This window comes from Lissotriton vulgaris, unplaced genomic scaffold, assembly GCF_964263255.1.
Source record: "Lissotriton vulgaris unplaced genomic scaffold, aLisVul1.2 SCAFFOLD_1504, whole genome shotgun sequence".
Lineage (NCBI taxonomy): Eukaryota > Metazoa > Chordata > Amphibia > Caudata > Salamandridae > Lissotriton > Lissotriton vulgaris.
In genome coordinates, this window is record NW_028242284.1 from 215,351 (window position 1) to 234,131 (window position 18,781).

At 42.2% G+C, this 18,781-nt stretch overlaps 1 protein-coding gene across 2 annotated transcripts in view; it reads left to right on the forward strand.

The window, feature by feature from the left end:
* Window positions 1-18,781, forward strand: part of LOC147669008 (NADH-cytochrome b5 reductase-like) — a 192,184-nt gene that overhangs the window by 139,740 nt on the left and 33,663 nt on the right. For both annotated transcript variants that reach the window (XM_086948287.1, XM_086948286.1), the window contains exons 5-6: window positions 2,841-2,928; window positions 17,340-17,444. In XM_086948287.1, the coding sequence (XP_086804413.1) occupies window positions 2,841-2,928; window positions 17,340-17,444 (193 nt within the window). The remainder of the gene's footprint in view (window positions 1-2,840; window positions 2,929-17,339; window positions 17,445-18,781) is intronic.

Sequence of the window (18,781 nt, forward strand, 5' to 3'; positions counted from 1 at the left end):
ACATGGACAGAGGGAGTCCTTTTGTTAGTGACCCTAAAGTAGAATATTGAGTCCAGCATGCCTTTAACCGAATTGGCCTACTTGGATTCAGATATAGGTACATGGGTGAGTTCACATGAATGCCATGGATATTGCTGTCTTGAGGGAGGTGATCACCCTTCTTGATCCTGTGTACTTATCACTGATTTTATCAAACTGTTGGATCCCCTAAAGCTTTTTGAGCAGACAACATCAAATAGTCCCACTCTCTCATTTCAGTTCTGTTGTCTGCTTATGAAGTGGGAGATTTTCTTCTTGACTTGAAGGCTCTCAAAAATACTACGGTCAGTTTAAGTTTTCCAATTTCACCCCAGCCTCTAATACTCGGACACTACTTTGTCTTTAGATTACTTTGTCTTTAGATATATGTTCTGAATTGTCCAATTGTTATCCCAATTCTTCTATTACTTACAGGTAGCCAGTAGCCAATTCCAACCAATGGTTGTCCAGCCAGAATTCCGCATAGGAGCATGTGCTGCTGGAAGGTTTATTATTACTAAGAATAATCAATTTATTTTATACCTTTTAGCATCAGCTTTCTTAAAAAGACATTTTGCTGGTGTTCATAAACAATGTATCTAGACAGTCTTTTTATGTATGTCTTGACAGCCAACAGGTGTGTCATCACTTTAGAGGACATTTTCAAGGCATATATGATTGTTTGTCACCTTGCAGGTGGAGGAAGACATTACTTAACGCATGTGAAATATTTATTTTGGTACTTCCAAAAAGACATGTAGCAATCCCATTTTGTGAGGGTTGGTGGGAGAACCTTTGCCTGTGTCTTTGTGTAAAATGTTCCAGCATATACCATGTCCAGAACAGAATAATGTATCAGAGTATTGAATATAGCAAGTAAACGAAATGCTTGTTAGGTAACCGGTAATCAGGGCAAAAGTCCAATCGATGTAGAGAATTGACATGCATTTTAAGAATGGTAAGGACCAGGTAGTAGCCCGCAAGCGCATGAGTCCCACAAGTATATGTCTTACTCCAGTCTGAAGTGTTATACAGGAATCTAGTGTTGCCCAAGTGGTACCAGGTATAATGGTTGCATTTCGAGAGAACATCAAGTTGATGGGATGAGTAGGTACTGTTAACAGATGTGGGGATGGAGACAACGTTGGGGTATCTGGAGAGTGATTACCTATTTGCAGTTGCTATAACATGCACATGTTATTGCAAATCCTTTCGAATCATCAATGAAATAATTGAGTTACTTTTCCTTCGTGTAACAGTTTAGAATCAGGTCACAATCATCCATCAAGTTGATGAATTGTAGAAGAAAGTAAAGTAGCCCAACATTATTAGACCCATGTCATCTGGGAAGATAAACGTTAACCGTACACTGTTGTAATGTGTCTGCCATTTCATTCTCTGAATCTTTTCCTCCTTAGCAAAGGTGACCAAGTCTAAAGTATGTTCTTCAAATTAAACCATGTAAATGGGATTTTTGGATGTCTATTGTTGCTACAGTTAAAACTTCACATGTATCTATTGGTTGTCTTTTTTACATGTGCATCTCCATGTACCTTACATGTATCAATACTTCACAAAAAGCGAACATCCTAGATTAGAGGGATCTTTGGGTATATAAATTGAAATACACAGGAAGCAGTCGTATGGGGAGTTATATTAAGCTGTTATGTGCTAAGATTCGTAATCTTCCTTATCCTTCCATTGTTCTATAAAATAATATCTGGGACATAGTGTGTGTCTACTGTCTAGACATTTGGCATAGTAATTTGTTTCATAGATATGTGAACAACGTATTCATTAGACCCATTACAGCTTTTCATAATGTCTAGTTTGATGAAGTGAGTAACATTAAGTTGGTCAATAGAAAAGCTGTTGTGTACAAAACTATGTAGCTGAAGGCTACAGCAGGATGCAATTGCTTAAAATATATTTGTTCTTTTTTTTACTATATATTATTTTTATCTTTGTTAGGTAAAGCATTGTGTTTTTCATGAAGTTTGGTACAGATATCTACTGGTTTACGGGCAACCTAGTGTTTTAGATCTCGTATATGCTCTCTGATGCATTGGTACCCTAAAAGTTGAGGAAAATGTACATAAAATGTCTGCCTTTCTGTACGTACAAGACAATATGTGCGTGTTCTTTGCAAGTTTTGGCGGAATCTTTGACAGTTAAGTCTCCTAAAAAACAAAACACAATGTTGAACCCCACTTGTTTAAGTGAGTTGTAACTGGTGCTTTAAAATTGACCTGTTCTTCCTTAATGTTTCGGAAGACCACATATCCCCATGGAGGCTTCAGAGTGAGCTCAGTGCATTAAAAGCAAATGGTCATCTCCACATTTCTTAATACCATTCTGCAAAATGTTATATTATCGGTATGTTGGACAAGTAGTAAAAGGCTTTATTAAAGTCTTTTATAAGTTTCAAGATACTCCTTAGTTCAAGGATCCAAATTGCGCTGTGCTAGAGCAAGAATCGGGATATGCTGTGGCTTTCCAATCCCATATAGGATATCAAGCGCAACCTTACTTACAAATTTAGGCACAGAACAGTCATATCTGATAGGATTCAAAGTCAACCATGTGTTTGCCAGGTTTAGTCCCATGTTCTTATCATGATATTCAAGTGAGTACAGTTAACCACTAGTGTTGCGCTATCCACATCTGTAGGGCATGATTGTAAGGTATTAGGGAAAAAAATCAAGGTATCATTTGCGTCTGACCCTAGTAAAGAACACATCTTAAATGTCCTTATTTGAAAAATTTGTTTATCCGAATAGCTGAAATAAATTACCATATTTCTCCTTTCATTGTACACTTAGAGGGATTATTAACGACATGGAAATTCATCGAGCGTATACTCCAGTTAACCCTGTGAATGCAGAAGAGTATTTTGAAGTACTTATTAAGGTAAAACTCACATTACTCTACTCTTGTTTTATTTCGGCAAAATGAATCTGCTGAAATGCCATTTCCCTGGAACCCCGTATAGTCCGGAAGTAATCCTGAAGTTAAATTATTGCATACGCTTGTGTGTTAGTGAAATTGTTTCTGCAATGACATTACCAACCTATGTGAAGCCTAGCAGTTTCAGCATTTTTCTGGCATGATGGAACATGGACAGTATGAATGTGGGTTTATATATAAATCGTCAGAGTACCCGAATGTGGCGTTAGGAATAGCTAATATATGCTTACATATGTATACTTAATTCTGTGATATTTAGATGATAATATTTTTGTATTCAAATATTGTTTGCCTTGCTATTCTGACATAGAACCCTCAGTGGCTGCAACACCTTGAACATTGTAATGGATTGTATTTGCATTCATTTAGCGTGTCACAAAATCTTCTTTGTCCTGAAAGTACTGAATGCTGATGACACTTATATGTTTGCTTGATGTTCAGGTTTTCTTTAGTGCCAGGTGCAGACAATAGACTGAATGTAGTGCTCTGTTTTATCTTCAATAAAGAAAATAATTGGGGAGGTGCATTACTGTGTTGACGTTGTTGAATCCTGGCCATTTACTCTTACCCAGTTTACATAAAGGTCAGTTCATACATCCTGGAATCATATATGGATGCTGGCCTAGATTTTCCTTAGAAAGGTATAGCTGTACAATCCTAGTACGTTAAAATCACATGACTTTGTTACAGAGATATTAAGTTCACCTGCGCAGTCCTCATTTTATGACCCCTCAAAGTATTAGACTGCAAGCTTTAAGTGGAGCTCGGTCTTGGTGATGATGTTAAGTGCAGAAAGGAGCCCTGTTTTAGAAGTAATAAAACCCAGATTAGTAGAAAAGTGATATGGGGCTTTACTGCTCTTTCTAAATCTTTAGTGGTGGTTAGCCAGTTTATTTGGTAGGACGGGAAAACACATTTTAAAAGTTCAGTGTTCTTTCATCTTTGGCTATTTTCTTGTGGCCACACCTTTTCCTGATAATAATAGTCACATGCCTCTTTATAGTTTCAAGTAAATGTGGTCTTTTTCTGGAGATCTTAATTGATATTCATAAAAACTGAATATCTTTCCCTATTTGTAGGATTCTTTTTTTTTATTTTTTATTTCAGGTCATTTTTATTGAATTAGCAAACCAAAAGTAAAGACAGTACAATAATTCTTCCATTACAACAAAAATGATACGATGAAGTTATTGACGGACAATTACAGAAAGGCAAATAATAAAAGAAGAAAATCAATTCTTGCTTGTCTCTTTGATATACATAAACATGCAAAACACTCAATGTGTGGATGCAGCGGATAGGACTCTAGCATGGATCACAAACGTATTCTCAAATATATTCTCAAATTCCACAGGTCACTGTAACAAGGTCGCCATGCAATGCCTCAAGGTGGCTCGTAATGAAATGAAGACGCATCTAATGATTTCCATAGCTTCCTATTGGATGGACACCACGTAGATGCCTGCAATGCCTGATTATTAGCACATCTCAGAAATGACAACCATGTGTAGGATTCTGAACACTTTTGCAAAAGAGTAATATATCCGTTTTTTAATAACAAACATTTTATTGATTTCCAATAACATTTGAGAACAGACGCACCAGCCATCCACCACTGCAGACGTTACATGCACCCAAATAATAAATGTATGCTTTTTAATACATTGTCTGTCTATAGTTATATTTTCTCTTCCTTTTAGTAATAGAGCAAGTAAATTCTTCATTGTGTAGATTCCTGAGGCTAAGCAATAAAATCATAAGTTATGAAAGAAAGAGTACATCAGACATCATTGTAGAAAATCTGCCTTTTCTGCGTGGTCATCCCATATTTTTTGCCTTTGCTAGACCATATATTTGTGCTGGCATTAGGGCTCTGTGCACTTCAATCCTGCTAACCAGTGGTAAAGTGCCTGTGTTTCCACTTAAACATGGTTAAATTAACATATTCCTAATTGGTTTATTTAACTTATATATAAGTCCTTAGTATATGAACAAAATGTACCCAGCTATAGTTAATAGTTATTAAAACCTATTGTTGATAGTTATTAAAAATCCAATTCAATAGTGAAGTTGGATTTTTACTTAATATCAAGGAAAAGTATCTTTTAGAAAGTTGCCTTTCCCAGCATGATGTTCCTAGAGACTAAATTAGCATTTGCTCTCCCACTTATCCTAGCTAATATTTGGCACTTGATTAGGTGTGGAAAAGGTGCATGCTTCCCAGGAGCAAGCAATAGGCTAACCTGAATGGGCAAAAATAATTCCTCTGAGCAGCTAAGAATATGCAGCGTGTGGCTGTGAATATCCTGCTTGAATGTCAAATCCTGCTTGACAGGTTTGCTGGGCTTACATATAACTATCTGAAGCACACTTGAAAGGAGTGGAAATAGGATGCCAAAACAATACTTATGAATCTCCTGTCTGGTTTCTGGAAAACCCTACTTTTGCACACTGGGTGCATTTGAAAGGAAGGGAAATGGGATGCTCTCAGGTTAATTTGGTGAATTTGCAGGTTCACTGACAAGAGCTGTGGTTATTCCTTGAGCTGAATAGTCTACTCCCCCCACCTCAAAATAATAATCCAATTTTTTACATCCTGTATAGGAGTTAAAAAGAAAAATGTGTTCATAATGGACATCTCTTAAATAAAATATCATAACCCGGGGCACGCTGGCTGAGATCCTAGATGGCTGTAGTGGTTTTTGGCTCCCAGTCTTTTTCCCACTTTTCTACCACTGACTGGGAATAAGTCACTGCTGAGCTTGAAAAGCCTGGTGAATTAGCTGGAAGGAGAAGGGGCTGCCATGCAGTATCTACTAGCTTTAGTGATGTCTCCCTCTGCACTTATAGCGCGTATGACAACACACTCAATTTGGGACCAACGGTGGCTCCCCAATGCAGCCCACTGTTGATTCAGTCCAGCAGTGAAGGCAATATGGGATTTCTCTTAGGTACCAACAGATTCTAGGCAGGTCCTGTGAAGGAACTGGCACTACCATGAAATATAGTCAGTCTCAAGTGCTCCATGGGTGGATGGGGGTGTGAGCCTAAGTGGCAGAGGACAAAAGGCCTCAACACTGTTTTCCTGCTACTTTGGCAGGGAAAATTGCTCAAAGTAAAGGAAAGTCCACAAGGAACCAGTACTTGATCCTGTCACATTTGTGCCCAAAACTGTGCAAAGAGCTTTCCCAGGATCATGCAGACTCAGGAGGGAAAGACGCTTCCTACACACTTCTTGTCAGTGTGTTGCTTTGTGTGTTGCCTTTTCTGTGTTGACTCTCCCTTATCTCTGCTCCAGTGTTGCTGCAGACTTGGTTATCGAGATGGATTTCTTGAGGGTTGTGAGTGGTGCGGTAGTGGGAGGCAACAGAAGAGTTCCAGAATGGCGCTTGATATGCACAATGTCACACTTTGGCTGCTCCTTCAAGGCAGAGCCCACACCATGTATCCCCAAAAGCATGCATAGCTTGGCCTCATAAAAACCCCTTCCTGAGGGATTTGTTGGAATATCCAAATCCATTGTGGCAGCCTTTGCCCCTGTGAGGTGGTTGGCTGTTTCTGGCACATGAAAGGCAACATTTCGAAAGGCTTGATGCTTCACAATATATCTCATTCCCTGATTTTTCATTGCTCTGAACTCCCACATTTTAGTCCTTTTTGTCCTTGATCCAGGTATTTGTCCTTTGCTAATTATACTCCTTGGTCTGTTTTTTCTGCTTGGTGTTTCAAAATATTGTTATAATTATTTTCGCAAGCAGTTGTAATTAATTGTGGATTTTCTTTTCATGGATTTGTTGTTTTTGCTTGGCTCTTTTCTCATTATTAATGTTCAGGAGGCGTCAGGTGCCTTACTCTTATAACCAGTGCTATTTACATCAAGAATCTCAGGATTTCCGGAGTAGTTTTTTTCACTTTGAAGATTCTTCCCCCTCGCAGTAACCCTCTACAGGAGACACCTTACACCATTTCAGGTACATTATTCTGTGGTGGATGGCACTGTGGCTACTGGGAGGAGTTGCCCTTTCCTCAGGCATTCTGGAAGAACCTATTACAGACCATCTTCGCATCAGCTCCTTGACACTCGCATTGGTCCCCATGAAGAAGTGAAGCCAATTGTAGGTGAAAACATGCTCTGCTTCATCAATACATTGTACAAATAATTATCAGTGTAATTCTCTGGCATGAAACGGCCAAGAAGGATGTGGAGGGCAAGGTGGAGCGCTCTCTGTAACTGTAATCCAAATGGAACAAGACTTAAATGATGCCACGATTAGAGCCCAGACTCTGGAAAGAAGAGATTCCAGGGTCCAGAAGCTGTTACAGGAGGTGGCTTCATCTAAGACTGTGCATTAAATAGTATTTGGAAATTTCATGCCAGTGTAGAACCACTAGGCAACGTGAGTAGGGTTGCCAATAAGCGTCTATTAATTGTTCCTCCATTGATCCCTTCTGAGTCCCAGACATCTGTGTTTGATACTAAGCTTTGTGAACTACTAGAAGTGGGACAGGCTTCAAGCCAAAACCTGGCTAGGAGAGCTCACCTCATATCTTCCTGTGGCAAACGTCGAAATCTGGAATTGGAAGTAAGGTGATGGTATCTTTGTTCAGCTGAACACATGGCAGAATCCTTCAATCACAGTATCTTAATAACAGAATGAGGATCGAAGGATGCCACCTTCTTATCTCCAAACTCTGCTCACATCTTACTCCGGAGAAGAGCCCTATTAGAAGTTACATGTGACTTCAGTAGCAGAGCGTTACAAGTCTATAAATAAATAAGTTCCATACTGGGGCTCAGAATCTAGGGTCAGCTTTTCTTTCTTCTCCATGGGAGGAGTGGCGTGACGAGTTTGAGAACATAGTGCACTTTATCACCCACATTGTTTTCCAATGTTGTGTTTCCATTATCAGTCTCTCTCTCCGCTTTCTGTGCTGATGTTTTTTTTTTCCAATCACTCAAAGCCAGTCACAGATCTGGGTTGAATCCATCATCATTCTTTAGTTCACTAAGCCACCTCAGTTCAGAACTAGCTATATGCAACTCAGTCTTGACCCTGCACCTCATGGGAACAGTCCAGCCCGAAATGCTAAAGCTGGTCCTCCCTGGACTGGAAACAAGCATCCTAGGACTGGTTTCGGGGTTTCACCCCTCATCAGCTAGGATAGCTTGAATCCAGTGGCATAGTGAGCCCGGGACCCACGTCTGGGCATACCCGGCGCACTAAGGACAAGAAAGCAAAAGATACACACTTGATGGCTGCAATGCAGAACAAATCAAAACATTCACCCCCTGTCAAGAGATCTGGGTTAAATCCCTCATTCTTTTGCTCACCATGCCACCCCAGTTTAGAACTGGCCATATGCAAATCAGTTTTGACCCTGTGCCTCATGGGAACACTGCTCCTTATAATACAGACGTTCAATCAGAACTAAGCATGATGTTGTGGCCTCCTGTCGTGTAGAATTTTTACATTATGCCACCTCACGCCTCTTCACACACACAAAGAAGGGAAATCTCTTGCCCAAGCAGATCCTTCATCTGAAAAAAGAAAGCCCTTGAGAAGCTGTCTTGTTCCCAGTACTGGGACCACCAAATTTCAGGCAGGTCTACAGGGCAGCGGCAAGCCCCTGCTCCTGTGGGGCACTGTAGTCTCCCCCACTGACCCTGCATGATCAAATCCAAGTACGTTCTGACCAGTGCTGTTGAACGTGGACATCTATTTCTAATACAATTTGTAGCATATGGTAGAAATATTCTTGTTAAGCTGTTCCTCTGCTTAGCATGGTAATGACTGTAAAAAGTCCTTCTTCGTTATGTTGTTTCAGACCTATTTAGCATTATTTGCTAAATAAACATAACCAGTCAGCAAGGTAGTTAGTCTAATAGAATGGGAGGACCATGAGCAGACTCAAGCAAATGAGTATTCATAAATCATATAGTTGAGTGGATTAGTGTGCCTGGTACACAGGCACAATAACTTAAGCAGAGGAAAGAAACAAAACCAGAGATGGCATTGGCAAACATTCGAAAAGCCAGTGTGTCTGATCTTTAATATTCTCTCCCCAGCTATTGGCTTATCTGTCTTGTGTTTTTTTGGTATACCTTTTGGATAAAACCCCTTCAAGATTGCTTCTCTTGTGGTGACCATCTTTAAATGGTTTTTGTTATACAAAACATTCAAAGATGGCCTCCTATGTATTCATTGGCTGGAGTGGGCTGGCGGAAGTAAAGTGTGATTGACAATTTAACACACCAGTAGATGAAGACTGCCGACTAAAAGCCCCTACAAGTATTGTATATTATATTATATTTGAATTTTTTGAAGAAACAATAATCAAGCAAGACAGCAAAACTGTCTCAAAAGTAAAAACTTAAAAAGTGATGTGAACTGAGGAAGACACTGAAATCAGTAGTCTGCTTGCAGATCTGGCTGCTTGCCAACTAAATCAATTGGTTCCTGGGCCTACCCACTTAGCTGGCCATCTGTTGGAACCTATATTCTCTAACATTCTTTCTGCAACGGTGGAGACTCCTAAACCCATTGGCTGGACTGACCACTTGTTGGTCGTAATGTCCTTCCCTGCTGTTGAGCCCCTTGATAAGCCCACTTAACTGCCTGTTTTTAGACACCCTTGGCGTAAACTGAGGCTGGAGGACTTTCACGCGCGCCTTACCACGAAGCCCCCGGAACCTTACAACGATGTAGACACAGGCTATAGATCATTTTGCAATCTGATCATCCAAGGGCTGGAATCTCTTATTCCAGCTAAATGGTCTAAAGGCTGCACTTCTGACTTGCTGACCACACTACGGAAAGCCTGTAAGAAATCAGAGCGCAAGTGGAGGAAGGACTATGACCCAATGAAAAAAAAATGCTATTTGGCCGCGATTAGACACTTCCACAGAACTATTTGTGCTGTTCGAGTGGTCTACTATGCCATTGAAATAAAGCTTAGCCCTAACCCAGCCAAATGCATTTTCAAGATCCTTAAAGACCTTAGGGTTCGAAAAAATTCAGCATCTGTTATCACATCTGAGCATCAGTGTGAGGATCTGGCTACTTGTTTTGTTGAGAAAGTTTGCAGCATCTATCGTTCCTTCCCACAAGGGTTTTCTTCTCCTCCTATAGCTCTTTGTGGATCCCCGCCACTGCACTCTCTGGCAACTATCCCTGTTATCTTGCAGGAAGAGTTTAACCTGTCCAGTTTAGGGACTCACTCTCTTTTCCTGGCCCCGTTGTGCCAGATAGTTAACACCTCTTTTTCCACAGCGGTGGTCCTGGTACAGTGGAAACAGGCGAGGGTATCTCCTATACTTAAAAAACCATTGCTTGACCCAGGAAAACTGGAAAACCTTTTACCAATATCTCTCCTCCCCTGGGTGGCTAAGATTGCAGAGGCACATGTCAATAACATACTGATGAGTTTCCTAAGCACCAATAACATCCTGGACCCATCTCAAAATGGCTTCCGCCAAGGTCACAGAACGGAGACTCCTCTCCTGGCTGTGACAGAACATCTTCCGACCAATCTTGATTCCTGTCATTCGGCGGCACTGATCTTGCTTGATATGAGTGCCGCTTTTGATACGGTCTCGCTATGGATTCTGCTACAGCGGCTGGAAGAAGCAGGTGTGGTGGGCCTGGCTCTGGAATGGTTCAGATAATTTCTGACCGAAAGATCCTTTCGAGTGTCGCCCCCCCTGTTTCTCTCTCAGGCGCATTGCTCCGATCAGGGGGTGCCTCAGGGCTCTGCATTGAGCCCTTTATTGTTTAACTTGTATGTTCAGCCTCTTGCAGCGGTGGCCAGGTACTGGGGCCTCACAATTGTTTTGTATGCAGACGATACTCAGCTGGTGGCGGCCCTGGCAGATGGTTCCACATTGGATGCCTCTAGGTTTAGAAGTGGCCTGGCTGCCGTTGCAGAGTGGATGACAATGAATTGCCTCCAGCTGAACTCTAATAAAACAGAGGTTCTGTTAGTGGGGAAGAACACTAGCCTGTGGAGTGAGCAATGGTGGGCGAGCGTTCTTGGTAGCACCCCACCCCAAAGTCGGTGGTTAAGAACCTGGGGGTATGGATTGATTCCACCCTTAGTTTTCAAGACCATACAAAAAAAGTTGCTGGCACCTGTTTCGGCCTCCTCCGGGGTCTTAAACCCCTATTGAGGTTCTTTAATCCACCTACACTCCAGCTGATTGTTCAATCATCCATTTTTTCCAGACTAGACTATGCTAGTTCTCTCTTGCTGGGGGCCAACCAGGCTGAGGTTCTGCTGTTGCAGCGTGTTCAGAACGCTGCTGATAGAGCCTTGCTGGGACTTCCGCGGACTTGCCCCTCTGCTGGTGCTATCTGGAGTCTTCACTGGCTACCTATGGCTTAGTGAATTTAATTTAAGACGCTGTGCTTATCTTTTAAGATCTTGAAGCTTGCCTCTCCCAGCCTGCTAACTGACCTGATCACCCCGTATGTTCCTACTCGCCAGCTGTGCTCCTTGGGGCAGCAGTTGGTTAGTGTTCCCTGTGTGAAACGCCTTTGGGCCGGAGGTCGTTCCTTTCGCTGCTTGGCAGTCAAGTTATGGAATTCTTTGCCGTTTCAGATCCGCAGGATGGAACGTCTGCTGGAATTTAGGAAAGCCATCAAAACCTTCCTCTTTCCTTTTGCTTAGTCTTTTTTTGTCTCCTTTCCTGTTTCTGGCGTCTTACTGTCTTGGTTTTTAGTTCTGTTATCTTGATGCTGGCAGCCCCGGGACGCCTCTTCGCTGGGACAGCTGTGCGCTATATAAATCTAGTTAACATTAACATTAACATTTAGCAGCTTAGTCTCATATAAGGACCTTGGTAGGTAAGTAAGGCAGAGAGTACTGACTTACAGGAATTACTTTTACCAGAAGACCTTTCTGCTATGTTACCAACTTGGGCCACAAAAATGGGAAAGTGAGGTAAAAGTGTCATAGCTGGTGTTGTTGCACTAAAGCTGACAGAGATATCCCTCAAAATCAAAGTTCCTAGGACAGTGGCTGAGGCAGGATTTGTTCCCAAAGGAGGTAGAACAAGCCTCTGTGAGCACTGGTTCCGGCCAGTGCTCTAGTTTGAGAAATTAGGCACAGTAAAAATAATGGAGCCTCCAAGTCGGAGGGCAAAGTCCAATGATATGCATTTCAGGAAGGGCCTGAAAACTTAACTTAATGGCTCTTTTCCAACTTAACTTCTTATGTCAGATCACTGCGAAGAAGAACACCAGGAAGGACCGTTCATCAATGATCCGACTTTAACTCATCACCACTGCTCAGACCATATAGAGTTCTGAAAATACCCCAAGTGTGATAGTGTGACAAACAAGGCTCCACAAACTTCCTAAACATATTTACTGTATACAATCCAATGCCACATGGCATGAATGATTTGATTTCTTCTTGAAGTAATTAAAGTAACATTAAAGAGGCCCTGGGCAGATTCATATAGTTATTCTAATGTTTTTGTGTTTGCCAGCGTCCAAATTGGTTCAACAAAACTTCTCTATTCCATTTCTTGGGCTCGATTGTCCTCACTTTCGTTTTCCCCTCTGACCTGTCTTACGGTGGGACTATCCTTCCAGTGTGTCACAATCACAGAATACACATACAATCCTGTCTTCATTGAGTACAGATAAAGACAGGATAGGACACTTACTTTGTATGTATGTATGTATAGGCATTTATATAGCGCACTACTTACCCGTAGGGTCCCAAGGCGCTTCGACCGCTGCGAAACCCTTCCTGGCTTCCCTGAGAGATGGTCCCTTAATGGGTATCTTCAGGGTGAGACCAGGCATCCCCGGCGGTCTGGTGGGGCCGTTAGTGAAGATGAGGCAAGCTAATGCCCAGAGTTGCCGAGTGTGATCGCTGATCAGAGTGGGCACCGAGGCGAGAGAATTATCGAGTCCGCTGACCCTGGTCCAGAAACCTGCCGCGCCGGGAATCGAACCCTGGTCCCGGGCCGTCCTCTGCTCTCGGGTCTGCCGCCTCTAACCAGTGAGCCACACTACTTCGATTTGTTAAAATCAGTTTGAGACTGCGGTTGAGGTGGTAAATGAATAGGCATGATTTCAGGATCTCAAGGGCCCACAAGGACCTCAATGCTTAATCATGCAAGTCAACAACAGGCCCTGTAGCCCTGAGTATGACAGGCAGCCATTATACTGCCTTGGCAGGTGTTTTGCTTCCAGTGTCAGGCACAAAGCTGACGTTTGCGTTTCTGCATTTCTGCCTGCTCTTTACAGCAGATCTCAAATGAGGTCATAGGATTAAAAACTGACAGGGTTGACTCACCTATTCATCAATATGAAGTGTACACCTTTCACACATATTGAGTTTGCTGTGGCACCCCATGAGCAAGGGTTGAATGTCAGAATATCATATGCAGCAATATCGCTGGACATAAATAATGGTTCTTTTGTGGCGGATATTCAGGGCACAAAATTCATATCAAACGATATTCTGACAGTGATATTCTAGGACCATACTTATGTAAGAGCAGACAAAAACCATTCAGCTTGCAATAGTAAATATTAAAATTATTACAATTCTAATATTATGTAATGTACTAAAGTACAATAATTCCAAAACGCAAAAAATTATTAATTATTCTTTTTTTGAGTAAACTTCAGGAATGTCACAAGGAGCCGTGGCGTTATGATGTTATAGAAAATTCACTTTTTTAAGGCACAATCTGGTATTACTATAGGATTACAGAGCTTTAGGATAGCCTGGATAATGACTTTCCAGATGTTCTAGTGAGTGAAAGATGAGGGCTGTAGCGAATTGCTTCCTTTGTTCCTCTGTTGGTACTGGTGCCCACTGCCTTGCAAAGTCATGTGTGTGGTAAGCACCACATGTGTGTGGTAAGCAACAGAGTGCTGCTGGCTGCCTTAATAGCCAGTTATTTGCAAATTCAGAGGTTGTTAAATTTGGTGGAAACTAAACATAGGTACGAATTGTAACTAAAGCTGTTATGGGTGAAAAAGTTCAGGAAATCCAGGCAAGCTGGCTGTACCTTTATGGTTAGTGCGGCCAAGTTATGGAACGTACTTCCTGTTTCATTAAGGTCCTTAACCGATCCATTGCAGTTCAGTAAATCTCTCAAGATTTGGCTCTTTCCTAAATAATTCTGAGTCAAGGGTTTTTGACCAACCACCTGATGCAATAATCTATACTACTATTATAAAGAGAGAACTGTGTCCTTTGAGCCAGGTAAACTCGAAAAGTACTCATCAATCGCAACACCCAATACAGCGTTGGAAAGGGGGGGTCCTGTAGATGGACATAGGCTATAAAAAATATAAAAATAAACGTTATTTAAAAAATAAACAATAAAAAAAAGTAGTCCCTAAGAAGTAGCGCCGGCCGTGTGCGCTAACATTGTAGACGTGCGTGCTGACATCATCTAGCGCGGGGAGGAGCGGTGGACAGCAGCGATGAAGTCGGGCTGAGATACATGAAGCGCGGGGAGGAGCGGAACGTGTGCGGCTCAGAGAAGCGATGGGAGGAGGCGGAACGAGGATCGGTGAAGTCGGGCTGATGGGAGGAGGCGGAACGAGGAGCGGTGAAGTCGGGCTAATGGGAGGAGGCGGAACGAGGAGCGGTGAAGTTGGGCTGATGTGAGGAGGCGGAACGAGGAGCGGTGAAGTCGGGCTGAGGTAGGTGAAGCGCGGGAGCGCTGGGAGGAGGCGGAACGTGTGCGGCTGAGTGAAGCACGGGGAGGAGTGGAAATGTCATGGCGGGAGTGCGGAATATGTGCGGCTGAGTGAAGCGCGGGGAGGAGTGGAAATGTCGTGGCAGGCGGGAGCCGGGGGGAGTGCACGCAAGCCTGAAATGCTGTCCCCAGCCCCCTTCTGCCCCAGGCAACGCTGGGGCGGGCTGCTAGTTATGTATATTCTTTATCTCTGAATGTGGTCTGTGCTCCCCCTTGTGCTCTTGTGTTTTTTACAGTTTTAGCAGCTAATGCCAGGATACCAGTTGGTGACAGAGCGCTTTATAAATTCTATAAATAAGTTAAATAAATAAGGCGGATGGATGATCCGCATTGCTAACTCTAAACAACTCCCTGTGTCGATATTGCAGTCATGTTCAGTGTTCTTTCTTAATTTGTGGTGATTTAAGGTAATGTGTGGTATTTCTAGATGGGCACTGTTGTTGAGAGCATTTTAGTACTAAATTATATATCTAGTTCTAGTGGCTCAGTGAACTAATGCATCTACTGCAAGGATCAGGTTTGATCCTCAGTGGGTCCGTGCATCCTTTTATCCTCCTAAGGCTGATGAAATACCTATAAACAAGACGGGTATCAATAAACCTCTGTTGTTGGTGCCAAGACACCTGTTGAGGGATCCTGCACTTTACCAATATGTATGCTTTTCATGGCTGTGCAGGATTATAGTTCTGTCTAATGAGTAACCTTGAGATTATGCCTGTATTGTGTGATGCGGAGTAGCTATTATTGTGAACACATTGATACCCAAGCATCTGCCACATCTGAGGTGATTTTGGAAAGGTGTGCAGAATATTGTCTAGAGTTTTGTGATGAACAAATTGGGTGTTGCTAGGAGAGTAGCATGTTTGTGAGAATGGTGATACACAAGTATATGGTGTAACTTCACTGTGTCGGTTGTGGCTGTGTGGATTCTCGAAAGGATGAATGGCTGATGGCACCTTTCTAGCCCTGGCATTCATTGACACGTTAAAATGAAGCAAGAATCCTTCAAGCTGTACAATCAAGCAAAAACCCCAGCTCATCAGGCATGGAGCATCACCCATGACTTGCCCCAAACAGACTTTCAACCTTGTGCCATACTACGGGGAAACAGTGAAATAAAACCCAGGTCATTAAAAAACTAAAGCACAATGTCAGAACCAACCTAGTTGTGTGCATCTGCTTCTATGCGTGTTAGTAAATACGCGACTCTGGGCAATAGCTTGCTTAATCTCCACAACGGCCCCTCGCGGCGGGATGCCTGGCTTTCACCTTGCGGATACCCTGCTGGGGTTATCTCACAGGGGAATACCAGGACGGGTTCCCTAAGCAAGCGCTTAGAAACCAGTGGTGATTTGCGCTATATAAATACATTTACATTTACATTTACCTGCTCTGATCCCTCTCAACCAAAAGCGATGATCTATAAAAATTTGTTGTGACACCAAACATCCTAATACAGAAGCAGGTTTCTTTTGGCCTTGAAAGGATGGTCCACCAGTGTTTATGTCAAATATATGTGATAAAATTAGATACAACAGGGCTTTTCCTCTTTTGTGGTTCCACCACTGAATTCATGTGCGCTGTGAGCATATAAGGAGCGTAAATGGATATTGCATGAAGAAAATCATGTTTTCTCTACAATAGTTCCACTAGTAGAGACATATGTGTAGTCAGACTGTTACACTACGGAGGACACTACGCCCACCTCCGCATAACTAAATGCTGGATATATCACATGCTGGAAACCCAACAGCTTTCAGGTTCTAGTACCCCATAAAAACGCTAGATTGAAGACTGGAACTTGACATAAGTATGATTCTTGATTTGCTTTGTGTTCTTAGCTATGTCTACACCACGTAACCAACTTGTAGAAATCTTGTAGCGTTCTCAAAACAAAATATACAGCTTTCAGAAACCGATGCCAAAGGACTGTGTATGCATACTGCTTCCACCCCAAACTGAAGCCAAGTAAAACAACCACTGACGCCTAGGGAACACTACACTGTGCCCAAGGCAGACACAAAAGACCTGATTTAGAGTTCACTCTGCTCTGTACCACTGTACTCTACGCCACTGCACTGCATGCGACTGCAACCTATGCCAATAAACTACACTCTTCTCAACGCCACTCCACTCTATGCCACCCCATGCCACTCTATGCCATTCCACTCTATGCCAGTCCACTACATGCCACTCTACTCTACACCACACCTCTCCACTCCACTCCACACAATGGCCCTATACTCAATGCCACACTACTCTACTTCACTCTATTCTACTCCACTCTGATCTACACCACTCTAATCTAATCGAGAAAAGAGTGGATGCCCCCAATAACCCTTTTAATAGTTTGCTATCTTTGTTGCAAATAAAAACACAAATTTCTGTTTGTTCTCTCTATTCTATTGTTACACAAAAAACACATAGTGTAATTAAAAGCATTAAATATTTATCTCATTGAAGATGCTTTAAGCGCTATGATAGGTATCCCGGTGGGTTCTTATTTTCACACAGAACATATTTTACGCATTCTAATTGGTTAATAGAATGCTTTATATTTGTACTTTTGCAACATCTATTTTTACATAAACTAACATTATTTCCATTTCAATGTATCCTCTAGTGCTATACAGATGGACTAATGTCCAAGTACGTTAAGTCCTGGAAAGTCGGTGGCACCATTTTTTGGCGAGGGCCATTTGGAGGCTTCCCATATGAACCTAATAAGGTGAGTTTTGTTTGCACTGTGTAAACCCCTTCCTTGCCTTCCCTTCTTACCCCATTCCACCTCCTCCTTTTCCCACCTCCCCTTTTTCTGACAGTCCCCTTCTCCTTCTCGGTACACACTCTACAGAAATCGACAGGCACACTCATGTACTCAAGGTAGTTACAGACACAAAGAGCAGAAGATTGAAGAGGGAGCATACCAGTGAGGTAGACTCCCACTTCCCTTCTCACAGGGGGCAAACGGGGAGCTTGGACACAGGTATTCAAAATTCCACCCTAAATGAGTTGGAAATCTGACAGAACCTTTTGCACAAACCACTGAGGGAATCAAAGAACCGTCATTGTATCCATTAAAATAGTAGGAATCCCAGGGATGGGAGTAACCTCTACCTCACTGGAAAAACTTTGTAAACTCTGCCACTCAGCCTCTGGATCATCAGTCGCAGCCAGTGGAGTGATTGATAGGATAGGATTGGCAATAACAAGGGAATAAGCACTAGACAATAAAGTTGTCTGTGTACCCGGAACCACGTCCTCCGTGGCCAAAATGAGCAAAGGGGACCCTTTTCTCAATGATTTAGCCAGGTTGTGCAGAGCGCTATCTATTAGTTCTTTGGAATGGGTCACCTTTTTGTTGGCTAGAGAGTTCACTTACCAGCTACAAATACATATTTAGTTTGTGGCTACAGGGGAGACGCTCCCCCGCTCTGAACCATGAAGCTAAGAAGCACCCTTTTCTTAGCCAACCATTCTTTCACTTGCATATACGTTTACACTGCTTTTATCTAACAGTTATTGTTGATACACATAAACCACTCACTTTTTATATAGGTTTACAGTGCCCTCGAGTGGGGTGAGTATACAAAGAGGGTTTGTTGGTACCTGGGGATACACCTTTGGTATTAGACTACATCTTTAAATATTTTTTTTTTTTGAAGTTCTGTTTCAATCTTTTAAAGTTTTAAATCTTTTGCTTAAGCTCCTTCCTCCATGACTCAGTGCTGATCATTAATAAGCAGGTATGAGAGCATTAGGCCTCATTCTTCTGTATGCCACACATGCTAGATAAGGAGTTCTGTAGCCCTGAAGAAGGACAGCTGACCAGTGCTTGGCATTTAAATCGATCGAAACGTCAGCAATTTCCTTCATTTAAGTGAAACATTAAATTCACAAAATAACCGTGTACCAAATGTAACAGTTAATAAAAAAATACACTTGAGGTATACCCTTATATATTTTTAATTCAGCTGGTTCTTTGTTCTTGCCCTGGAACTAATATGTAAGGAATCCCATTATGGTTGAGTACATTGGTGTATTACCATCTTCTTCAGTGTGCTT